At 36.6% G+C, this 12,342-nt stretch overlaps 1 protein-coding gene across 1 annotated transcript; it reads right to left on the minus strand.

The window, feature by feature from the left end:
* Positions 1–5,481: 5,481 nt before the first annotated feature.
* Positions 5,482–10,998, minus strand: sptssb (serine palmitoyltransferase, small subunit B). The gene is made up of 2 exons (XM_088913721.1): positions 10,922–10,998; positions 5,482–7,176 (listed from the first exon to the last, which is right to left on the minus strand). The coding sequence occupies exon 2, from the start codon at positions 7,142–7,144 to the stop codon at positions 6,902–6,904; it is 243 nt and encodes an 80-aa protein (XP_088769847.1). The 5' UTR covers positions 7,145–7,176; positions 10,922–10,998; the 3' UTR covers positions 5,482–6,901.
* Positions 10,999–12,342: the final 1,344 nt, after the last annotated feature.

A 12,342-nucleotide genomic window follows, 5' to 3' on the forward strand; every position in this document is an offset into this window, starting at 1 on the left:
CTGTTTCAACAGCACCTGCTGTTCACAAATCACTCATTAAAGCTCTCTAAAACAGAGAACTCCTTAAGAGCGCAAGGGAGAAAACAAGCCCCTTGAAATATGTCCCTGAGATTAAACCTGCTTTCTTCTTTGCAGGTGTAAGCCATATCAAATGAACAAGACCTGTTTACCAGGAACACAAGGAAAAAGCATTTCCAGTAAACGCCAGGGAAACATATTTAGTTTTCATTAAAAAAAACTCCTGAATGCGCTCTAGCTAAACATATTTAAGCTTTTTATTGTTGTTTGAGGATCAGGACTTTATCTAGAAATTCATCAATAATAGTGTTATACCACATACCAACTGAATTTAAGAGCAAAGGTGTAAGAGGTCTTCCAAATACTCAGAAAGTACCGGATCAATGGTAAATATTAGGAAGAGAGTTAAAAGAAGTAAAATATAACAAAAAGAGGGACTATCAAATGCTCTTTTATAGTTAAAGCGTTTTAAACATTCTAAGCTTTATTTCTGATTTTCTAATTTCAATGGTAAAAAAGTATTTTTAACACACGTCCACACAAAGCGGAAATGCATGTTTCTTATTCCTCTTTTGTTATACCATACTTTATACTTTATGAAATGATCCGGTATATTAAAAATGTCATGGAGCCTAAACTTGATGTCTTTTGAACCATCCATTGTAGGTGTGGTCTATTTGTCAATACTTGAACATACATTAACATATCACATGATAAAGCACTGGAAAGCAACTTTGTATTAGTGAGTCTAAATACAGGTTGAGCTCCTGGTAAACAGAAAACACTACTCAAAATATCCACTGTGTATGTGTATGCATGCACCTACAAGTTAAACAATATAAACTGGAGTTATGTAAGTTGTCAATGTGGACATCGCTAGTTATTGCCATAGACACTCGGTGTAGGATTTCACGTTTATTGTCAACTGTCTGCTACTGGAACAACATGTGTTTGCTGACAGTACAGGAATCAATGTGCTTTGCTAGTATAATTGTGGACATTGTCTGCCAGCTGAAAGTGGGATGACCTCTAACAGCAAACAGACTGGCAATTATGAGAGTTTTAGCATTTAGAAAGCTCAAACAATGGCAAACAGAAAGATGCAAACATCAACTTAAGATGTTTCTTAGTTACCAGAGAGGAATAACAGCATTTGTGAAAGCCTCACGAAGCATCTTTGTTAAGTCATTGTTAGTGTGTGCGGGAGGCACCATTCAGTTATTCCTCTAACTACATACAGTTGAAAAAGAGACCAGATTCAGGCCTAATATTTACATTGCATGCAGCACTAATGTTTTATGTATTCTAATTTAAAAAGGAACTAGGTGTTATCACCAGCTAATTATGATAGAACAGTGAAGGAAGATGAAGAACATAGAAATCATAAAAATTAAATATCAATTCATTTCACGTTTATCGTTATTCCTATATATTTTTTGTATTAATTGGCATTAACCTACACCCTAAAACCAAATCACTTTCTTCCTTATACTGTAAGGCGTGGAGATATAAATGCTTAAGATTCACATGGAAAACAACAAATAAAAATTGAAGCTTTCTGAACGTACTTAAGTTAAAGTTTTATCTAAAATGAATAAGCCTATTATTGACTCTAGATGTCAAATACAGATACTCTTTAGAAACAATATTTACAGTAAGGGTAAAGTATCAGAGACTGGACAATGCTGTGTTACAGTACATTTCTTAAAGATGACGCCTTCTTTCCAAGTACAATTAATTACAGTGAGAATTTTTTACATTCAGACAAACAGAAAATTCACAGTGGTTGGAAATTTCATACTCATTCTATAACTTTGGTTGGCTTTTCTGTATTGTGTTTTACAAGTTTCAAGTTAAAGGGTTTAGTATCTATACAGATACTAGACCAAAGTACAGATCATATGTTGTGAAGTTTTATGACATGCTGAGCACTGATCTGACTCCTATGTCTCCTTTCTTAAAAATAGATGCATTATATGCATATACTGGTGTAATTGGAAAACACATACTCCATATGTTTATATTTAAATTTGTCAAAAATTTCACTCTATATATTTCTATACATTTTGATACAATGATCTTCATCTTAAAATAAAAATGAAGGTTTTATCCTACAATCTTAGTAAAATACAGATTATTAAAGCAGTAATGCTAAAAACTTTAAAGGTCTTTTGGTAACAAATAAATAATAATTTAGGCAAATGAGTGTAATGTCTCCTGTGGCTTCTTAAGTTTCCACTCAGAAACTACATTTTAATATTAATATTAAATATTTCAGCAAACACAACCAACATGTGTACATGATTGTTTGTTTTTTTAATTGTAAATGAAAAAGGTCAGCTCATTCTGTTTTCTGTTTGGGAACACCTTGTAATGAAGATATATCATTTCCCAGCAAACAGGACAGAAAAGATGGACCACATCAGACTTTTTCACTCCCGCTGACTTTCTAAGTCATTGAAGACGAGATTTCAAACTGATCTCACCACACGTAAGTGGATTTACTTACGTCTATTTGCTCGGTCACCGCTGAAGAAGCAGATAATAATATAACTGTTTGACAATAATTTAGTTGATCAGATAGAGGGGTATCAGATGTACCACCACATTTTGAGACATAGGATTATATTATTGGACAAAATTTAAGGTTTGTATATGATAGTAAAACCGAATATTTTTTTACTTACTTGAAGAGTACAGAACAAGTCATATTTGGTAGGAGCTAGCATGTAAATGAGGAAAGAAGTTCTGTGACAGAAATAAAGGAAGCGGTTCATTTTACTGTGCTGTACTGGGTTCATGCTGAATGGCATCTCAATGGAGACATCTTTCCCTTTTTTTGTATTTACTCAATGGTTTGAGACAACGATAGTCTATTGATGCTTTCAAATTGGCCAGACAATGGCCAATTGTTAACAGGTTTAATCTGACCACAGCTTGAACCAGATCTGTAGTGCATTAATTTATTCAGTATGCTTAGTCACTACATTTGATAAACTCCCCTTTCTTCTTGGAAGTAATAAAACCTTTCCATTCCCATGGATCTGTACTTCTCAAACACTGGAAGTCAAGAGCAGAGGGGAATTTCTTTAGCATTTTTCTCAGTTACCTCTAGCAGTTAGGTATCCGTCTGACATTACCTGCTTAAGAAGTAAGGAAAATGTTAGAACAAAAAACACGATACTGTTGCTGTTAATAAACTGTTCTCTTTCAAGACTTGATGGTCAGGTTAAAGTCAGATCAGGAACTGGATCAGGGAATTTGATTTTTATCTGCACTGTAAAGGACAGAGATATTGTATTACAGTTAGCTGCAAATGATGTCAATTCAAATTAAAAATGGTATTGTTTATATAAAAATAACCCCAAATAATCATAAGAATTTAAGAGCTTACCCCCCAAAATAAAAAAAATTTAAGAGCTTTTCACTCTTATTGGAAGAAAATACATGCAAAGCCTAGCCTTCTTTACCGATTGTTTTTCCAAAAGAATTTGAGATTCTTTGTTCACCATCTTTGTTCGTATCATTCACCAGAGAGAGGTTACACGCAGCTTGGCTCAGAAACCAAGAGAAACATTTCACTCAATACAGATATAAAAATGCACTGTCATGCTGAATTCTTATTTACTTGATGAAACATTGACCTAATGCTTTGGCACACTGATTTTTCTTTACATAAAATCTGGTTATTTTTAAATGTCTTTTACATCAGTAAGAATTAAACCAGGAAGAATCCTCCACGTTAGTTTTTTTGTCATATACTGTATACAGTATGATACAGTATATGGATATGTAAAGGAAAATATAGTGAAAATATACATCTCCATTTTAGGTGGAAAATGTTTTGTGGAACATGGGTATAGATTGTGATAGAACCTTCCCTGTCCAATCTGGACCTAGTGTTGATTTTCTTCTTATTTTCTTTCTTATTTTCTGAGGAAATTTTATGCAAGCTTAAAATTCAAGTACTGATATCTGTTTATCCTTATCTGGTCAGCAGGCATAGCTTCATTAAGTCATCAGCAAAATGTTTTGTTCAGGCCACTGAATGGTCATAAAAGAAGTTAGTTTAATAATTAACATTACATATGGAAAAAGTGTAACTATAGTCTGTCTGCTGATTGGGGTTAAGAAGCAACCCAAACTATTTTTAGTTCATTAAGAAGTTGCTAAGTTGACTAAGGACAGTTTAGACTCACTGATCGCATGATTTTGTGAAATGAAGACCAGTTCCAGAAATATTTATATGTCAGCCAAATGGCCAGACATCTTAAATTTTTTATTGAGCTTGAGTTAAAAAATCATTAATGTTATAAGGCGATAAATCAAATTTTGTTTCAGCTACCCGCATTAAAATAACAATGATAATGATTATTATTTTTAAAAAGCTGAGACTTCACAGAAGAGTTTCCTTGTTGAATGCTGTTAAACTGTGTCTTGGACAACAAACATACGGCAAGGGTTGCAATAGAAAGTATATAACAAAGGAAAGAGTGCAGTACTGGTTGCACTCCAGTGCATTAGGCACAGCACAGCCTTTTAATCGTTCAGTTGTTTTTGGACAGCAGAAGTTCCCTTACTGCCACACTATATGAGTAATTGATTCTCTACAGAATATTCTTAAGAATTCGTACACCTGCATTTTGTAATACAATTTTGTAATACAGTAGTGTGCAATCACCATACACCTGTGCTGGCAGTACTGTGGACAGATGACGTACGATGAAGCACAATTTGCATTTCTCAAATAAGAATCACTTATCTTAAATACCAGCTGCTTATCAGTGCTAACATGCTTTTATGTGTCACAGAATGCTGCATAAAACTACATTCACCAAACGTTCCTATTAATTGTATGAAGTGATTATGTTAAATTGCTTCTCTTTCAAATGTTTTGTTGAAAATCTACCTTGTATATTTAATGTTTGCTAACTTCACATTTTAAGCCTGCCTCCTGGGCACTGATTTTGTAGATGAGAAAACTGGTTTGTTTAAGAAACCGTTACTTTTGCTTTATGAAAGAAGTTAGGTTCTGCAACCTTTCACTGCAGGCATACACCAAGAATGCACATTTATCTTCATTTTGTGAAACACTTTACACATTAGAGATGTCTAGAAAGTTTTTTTTCCATCAAGATAGAAAACAGTGCTATGTGGAACTGACAAAAGCAGGTTAGACAGGTTCTACAATATGCCTTTTGTCTATAACTTACAAAGCAAAATGCCTGGCTGGTAACTGATTTGCACTGCAAAACCTCTTCTAGAAATCATTTAATGTGGTGATTATTAATAGAGTGCCATACCTTTTACTGTACATAAAATATATGATGACAACGGGTTACTTAGCCTGCTAAGGATGTCTGTCACTATCAATTAAATTTTCACATAACATTGAGTTACAGTCCCAAGATTATGAAGAAAACATAATAATTATGTCTTCATAATAAGACCACACATAAAAGTATTTATTTCTATTTTATTTAAAGTTCAAGAAACATTCATACTTGTAGCAAAACTACACATTTTTCTTAGAAACTGTAATGATTCTAAGAAAACAAAAAGCATAATTTAAACAAGACAAACATCATTCTCACAAGATTATTACAGAAGTGTCTTCACTTGATAGCAACCTGTTCATTGAATTCTCTAGTTTTTACCATTTACATTCATGGTTTTAAAAGATATAAAAGATTAGTATTATACTACCCTTCACATTGCTTAACACTATGACAGCTATCAAGTGAACAACACATACTGCTCTAACCTAAAGATACAATAGGTTTATAACATGAAACAAAGCGAACATACTGTACTTAGTGATTCATAATAAATAAAGATAAGCATACTCTGCTAATTAAAACAGTAACAGTTCAGACATTAATAGTTATCTATACAGATGCATATTGTTCAACCACCCTTCACCATAAGGGAAAGTAAAAAACAGAAATAGAAATAACTTTACACTTATGGGAACTTTATACTTTGATCTTTTGTGTTCGTCCATTTTTCAGTTTATTTACAGAAAAGTTAAAAGAGACAAGCATAAGAAGATCTCTCAGTTTGGCTGCTTTGAAAATATTGCAGAATTACTTCAGTCCATCAAGTTCAGCAACCAAGGCTAACTATCAATAATGTACAGTAAATTATTATTCACAGTGTTTAATGCAGTTTCAGACATGTTGAGACTTACACAGTCAATATTGCTTTGGGCATTGCAAGATTATGTAAAGTTGTAGTGACTATAAAGCGTTATATAAAGACAGAATGTATTTTGATGAGCGTTTGGGCTCATGTGCAACCCTGTACTACATTAAAGACAAAACATACTCCAAGTGTTTGTGTTTACACATACTGTATCTACATGAGAAGTGCTGAATTTTACGATGCACAATATCAAACCTTCCCGTTACTTTGAAATTCTTATTCTTACTGAAAGCAGAAAATCGGATTAAGTCATTCCTCTTGATAGATAAGTTATAGTCAATTTATAGATAGATTCCAATTATATTGAATACAATCAAAACAAACAGGTACGATTAATATTTATTCAGTTTCTTTTTTCCGAATTGATAATTCAGTCAACATGAGAGCTGCTAATGTGCAAACTTCAGTGCATCTTTCAGAAACAAATGCCTTAATATGGTTTCAAAACAGGATAGTGATGGGAAGAAACAGCTGAGAATGGTTGGATTACTGGGAAACCTCTACTGCTGCCAAGTGCCAATTCTGCCAAGACAACTTGAATAAAACATGTTCAGTCCTTCCCTGACAGCAAAAAGATAGAAATGAAAGTTGTTATCTGCTGGCAATCTTCCGCAGAAGAAATTATTTCTTTTTAAAAAAAAACCCAACTCATGCTCTAGAAGTCCGCTGTAGTCGAAAGTCAGTTCATCAAGGCAACAGTACTTTTCTGTTGGCCTCCAAAGAAGCCAGAGAAAAACTCCAGGGCCAGACGGACGTGGATTGGAATGAAGACGTAAGAAGTGTAAACCACCATTGCGATCATCGTGAATAAAACGGTATTGAAGATCGACTGTTCCCAAGGTTCCAACACATAGATTCCGGTGATCAGCAGGTACTGGTAATAAAGCCAGCAGAGATATTCCTTCAGGCTCTTCACATCCATCGTGCCACTTTGAATTGGACAGGGTAGCGACACTAGAGGCACAGGAGACACACAAACACACAAATACACAAATATATCAATTGCATGAGCTGTTAGATCTTGTCCTTGGGGGCTATGACATTTTTTTTTCATTCCACCTAAGATCTTCATTACTACATCGATCTTATAATTAACTTACTCTTGATTGGCACGTGTCCCAGATCAAACTCATGGCTTGATTTATGGAAATCTATAAAAAAATACCCGTGCGTGTAACTCTACCCCTTGAGCTGGAAATGGTAAATCCACAGACTAGAGGTCCTCGGCTACACAATTGAACGCTCTACTGACTTAATAATTGGTTTAATTTGAACTATTTGATTGTTTTCAGATTTTCACCATGGTGGAGGTTGCCTTTTAACTATTACCTTTAGAAAAAAAAAACGATTCAAAACTTGTGAGTAGACTAAACAAACTTGTAAATGTGCCAGTCAAGCAGCTCGTCGGTCCAATTACGGGCTCAATTAAACGAAGAGCTCAGATGGAATGAAACCCTGTATGTGTCCAGACTGTTGAGGGCCATCAGGTCTTCTAGCTCTTCTTCCATATGAGCTCTCAATTTGCTTAATTAAGCCAATTACTTGATTCAACCATTTTCCCAGGTCAGGGGCTGTTCGTTATTTTTGACACACAGGCCCCAGATTAAAAGAAAACAAGTTAAACACACAGCACTTCATGATCGCTTTTTTGTTTTCCAGAGGCTCCTCTGTCTTGTATTCTTTCTTGCTGGTTGTACATTAATTTGCAGTGTTTTTTCCAGTACTAGCCACAGAACCTCTGCTGGTTTGCAGCTCATATAGACTGGGATTGACCAACCCTGTTTTAGAGGGGATCATTTTGAGGATTTAGATGGATTATTTTAAACTGTTAGAAGAATTATTCTGTTAGAGGGATTATTTAAAACTCTTAGGAGAATTACACTGAGGTTTGGTTCTGTACTGTGTCACCAATGGGTATAGGTTAATCTAATAAGATTCATAATGGCCTAGCTAATGACTGATAACTAAGTTTTCTAGAATAATGAGGTCACCCATTAAGGAGAACAGTTGTTTCTTTAGTTTGTTTTTTTACTCACACGTGGGCCGAATATAATTAAAAGCTTTCTGAATGAGGAACCAGGTGTTTCAAATATTGTTTTTACAATATACCATATCTTCATATGACTCGCTGACAGATTTACGCTTCACTTATTAATGCATAAAAAAGTACAAATGAAAGAGTTTGTGGTATAGATGATATAATAGATAATAGTTGTCAAACTGCCACTAAAACGCTTGAAAAACTGGAAACGAGCACATCTGACATTTCGTAGTAATGGAACATCACATATATCGTGCCTGCTTGTAGGCAGTGTTGCAAGAAGGCCGATGCCTGCACTTGTATCCTGATGTCACCCCGTGCTCTGCTATCCCTGTTTGTTAAAGTTGCAGGCTCCTCAGAAACCACCTTCATAGAACCAGCCCACAGAACCATCAGAAAAGTAGCCACAAGTGAACGTGGAAAAGTGGCCTTTCTGCACTTCCCACTGGGATGCTAATATCGAAGGGTGAAGAAGCTGTGAGCTCTTCTTTAGAACCCGTCTTTAATCTTGAGTACCCTAATATGAAACACGTTCCCCCTTGAACTTTTAACACACTTTTGTCCAGCGTCAGAGCCTGTGCAGATTTTTGCTTCAAATGCCATTTTCTGTTTTCAGGGATCAAATGAAGTGTCCGCGCTCTGTTTCGGAATGTTCATTTTAACACGAAGCTCAACATGCTGTCGGAGGACTGCGCTTTCGAAAACACGGCAGCGTGACACATGAAATTGCACGCAAACTGCCTCCACCTGGCAGCGATTCGCTGTCATTGTTTCTTAGCAGTTATTTTATCGGCTCGAATTAAAAGGGGGAGCTGCATGGCAACGGAAAGAAACCGGCAAGGGATTCTTGTAATGCGGAACTCGCACAATTTCCAATCTTGTAACAGTAGATTGGACAAATCCATTAACTTGGCAGACATGAACGAAACTCTGTGAAGTGCTCTTCGTGATCCTTTGAGGGTGAAAAAAAGTGCTATATCAATCATTATTTTTTACTGTATGTTTAATTTACCGGTGTATATTTTGTATGCATTATTATTTTTAAATCAGGTGGGTAGCTGCGTAGGCTGCAAAGGAACAAGTAATAGGTTTATTCCATGCTGAAAAAAAGAAGAGCCTTCTTTTTTTTCTGAAGAAGGCTGCACGGCCGAAACGTTGTGTTTTCTCTCTTCTTTTTTTCAGCATGGAATCAACCTATTATTATTTTTAAATGCATATGCAGGCCATTTATGCTGTAATGTTTATTCCATAGCCTTTGGAATAAGAAGCCTTTTCCAGCACTAGGCAGTGCCCCAGGGCTAAGTGTGCAGCACCTTTTGTTAACTAGGAATCCCAGGGTAACCAAAAAGTGCAATGCAGAAATTTCCCGAGTCTGCCCTGGTGTTCTATAATACTCTAATAAGACAGGAGGGGGGCTGGGTGTTACATCCCAGCAGGCAGACTTGATCAAATAAGCCACTCGATGACAGTTTCCCTTTCATTTTAAACAGGCCAGACATAAATAAAGGTACGTTCAGGTTTAGAGAATCTTTCACCGAATTCCCACCTTCTGAGGGGCTAGCTGTACTTTTGACATACAGTACAGTTGCTTCATTAAAATCCCCCCGTTTGCTTACAAACTGAGCCTGACAACCTTTCCAGCTGTAATTTAGGAAAACGCACGAACAGCACTAACAAATCATACTGTAACTTTCTGGCGCACATTGGTAAGCCGCCTTTATTATTATTATTATTTATAGAATATAATTAAATAATTTACTGTATATGTGAGAGAATCAACAGTATGTTTCTGACATGACACTGCTTGCTTAGTAGTGTACACTCATGAAAGTAGTAGTGTGTCACTCATGAAAGTCGACAGGACAAAGCAAATTGGGCAACCCGTAGATAACCCGGTAAACTCGTCTTTTTAATAGACGAAAAAATATAAATAAGCATAATAAAATGGTTGCTTGTCTGCATAATTTGGATGAGGAAAGGTAATGTATTGATTGGAGAAATAATTATGATATATTGTCGAGAAGTATGACAAGTGTTCTAACTTATACGTGTGGGTCAAGACGGGACAGCAGTCGTCAGAGCCCAGCTGAATGGTTAAGACTTCAATGGAACACAACACAAATGACTAAATAAGTGATATAAATCCGGATATTAAAAGACAGATATTAATCCGGACATGTTTAAGGCGTGTCTGAACGCGTGTTAAGGCGAGCCTTCTCTGAAACCCGTTGTAAATGTAAATTGATGTCTGATATACACATTGTTCACCAAGCAAGTAATCCACTAATTAACCAAACCCTGTGACATTAATTCTGGTTGATCTGTAACAGAAAACAACAGCACAGATGTAATACGTTTAAATGGAAACATTTTCTTAGCGATAGGGGTACAATTTAAAACCGAGATTCAAGACCGGGTGGCTGTATTTGAACTGTATTCTAAGACATTCTTGGCCAAAGTCACCCCCTCCTCATTCAGTTCTGTCAGTGTGTTTAAAATGGGAAAAGTATTCACATCTTCCAAGTGTATCATTAAAAAAAACATATATCTATTTGGGACAAATATTTTTACTTAAGCGTTACCCCGAGACCAAAGCCAATAAACAAAGTGATTAATTACAGTTTTTTAAAAAACGATAGCAAGAAATATCACACTCACCTATATCCCCTTCCTTTTAACTCTACTGTTAGTGGGTAAGGTTTATTGCAAGACGCCGAAGCGAACTGACAGAATTCCACTAGTGTGCCGCTGCTTTGTGGAATCTAAAAGCTGCCCTACCTGTTCACCATCCACCAGGTACCTTTCTGTTACCACACCCACTATTCATGTTTACACTCACCTGTGCGTAAGATGGGTGTACAGTACTGTATGTTTAGAGCACACGGAAAAGATTACAGATGAAGGCCTGCGCGCCTCGTCCGAACACAGGCTGAGGAAAAAATAAACTAAAAAAAAAGCTTGTTTGAAGCAGTGTTTGCTTTTCCGAAAACCGTCACTTCCACACTGATACATCTGGGCCGGGCAATGAAATTACTGAACTTTCTGTCTCTCCCTCTGTAATACCCTCATAACAGCCTGCCATCACACTGATGATGCACCGCAGTCATGCGGACCCTGGAGTCCGTCTGCAGTATTTCAGCAGTGGAAACGCTGTAACAGCATAAGTATCACTTTTCTTCTAATTTAAGATGCTGCAAAATTTGGCACAAGCGTCAAATATAATGATGCAAGCGATGCTAGAAAAATGCATGTGTATACAACGCCAAGCGAGACAAACCCCCCATCCCCAGTGATCTGGCGAAACACGCAATAGCGTAGACTGCCCGGACCGCAAAGAGACACTACAAAGTCAGCCGGACATTTGACATTTACGTTTCGAAAAACGTTCGTGATCCGTTATGTCATAGACCATGCAGTTCCGCCGCAGAACGAAAATAGGTATCGCAGAAACAGCATGAGGTAAAGGTGGTTGTTTCCCCCCTTACTGCAGCAGAATTATAGCACAGTACCGAGTTCAGTTCCCCATAGAAATCAGCATCTTACTCCAGTCATTTCACGGGCTCCGCCGGCTGTCGAGGCGCGTTCACGGTGTTGCTTGAGACGCAGCAATTTCTGAGGTGAACGCGCAGACGATGTCGATAGTCTGGAAAAAGACAGTAAACTTGAGTATCTAGAGAGTGCATACAGCTCCAAACTCATCTATTGGTGGCAGTATCTTTTTAAAAAATACTTTTACACATTAAAACGTAAAGGGTATAATTAAAATTTACAACAGAGCTAATGCAAACATAGCTTGTAGTGACAGTATTTTTGAAGACGGTCGACTACGGAGCTGAGTCAGCATGCGTAGGCTGCAAAGAAACAGGTAAAGGTTTATTCTTCGCTGAAAGGAACAGAAAGGAAACACCAAGTTTTGGCTTTGGAGCCTTCTTCAGGTGGTAATATTTCAGTCGTTAGAGTTAACAGTCATCAAAGCACACATGCTTCCTGGTGGGATCCAAGATGCTGTCTTGTCAGACGGTGATTAATTGCTTCAGTAAACCTGTCTGCCTGTTGATACTAAGGTTTGAATTGTAGTG

Source organism: Atractosteus spatula, chromosome 4 (genome assembly GCF_055471065.1).
Source record: "Atractosteus spatula isolate fAtrSpa1 chromosome 4, fAtrSpa1.hap1, whole genome shotgun sequence".
Lineage (NCBI taxonomy): Eukaryota > Metazoa > Chordata > Actinopteri > Semionotiformes > Lepisosteidae > Atractosteus > Atractosteus spatula.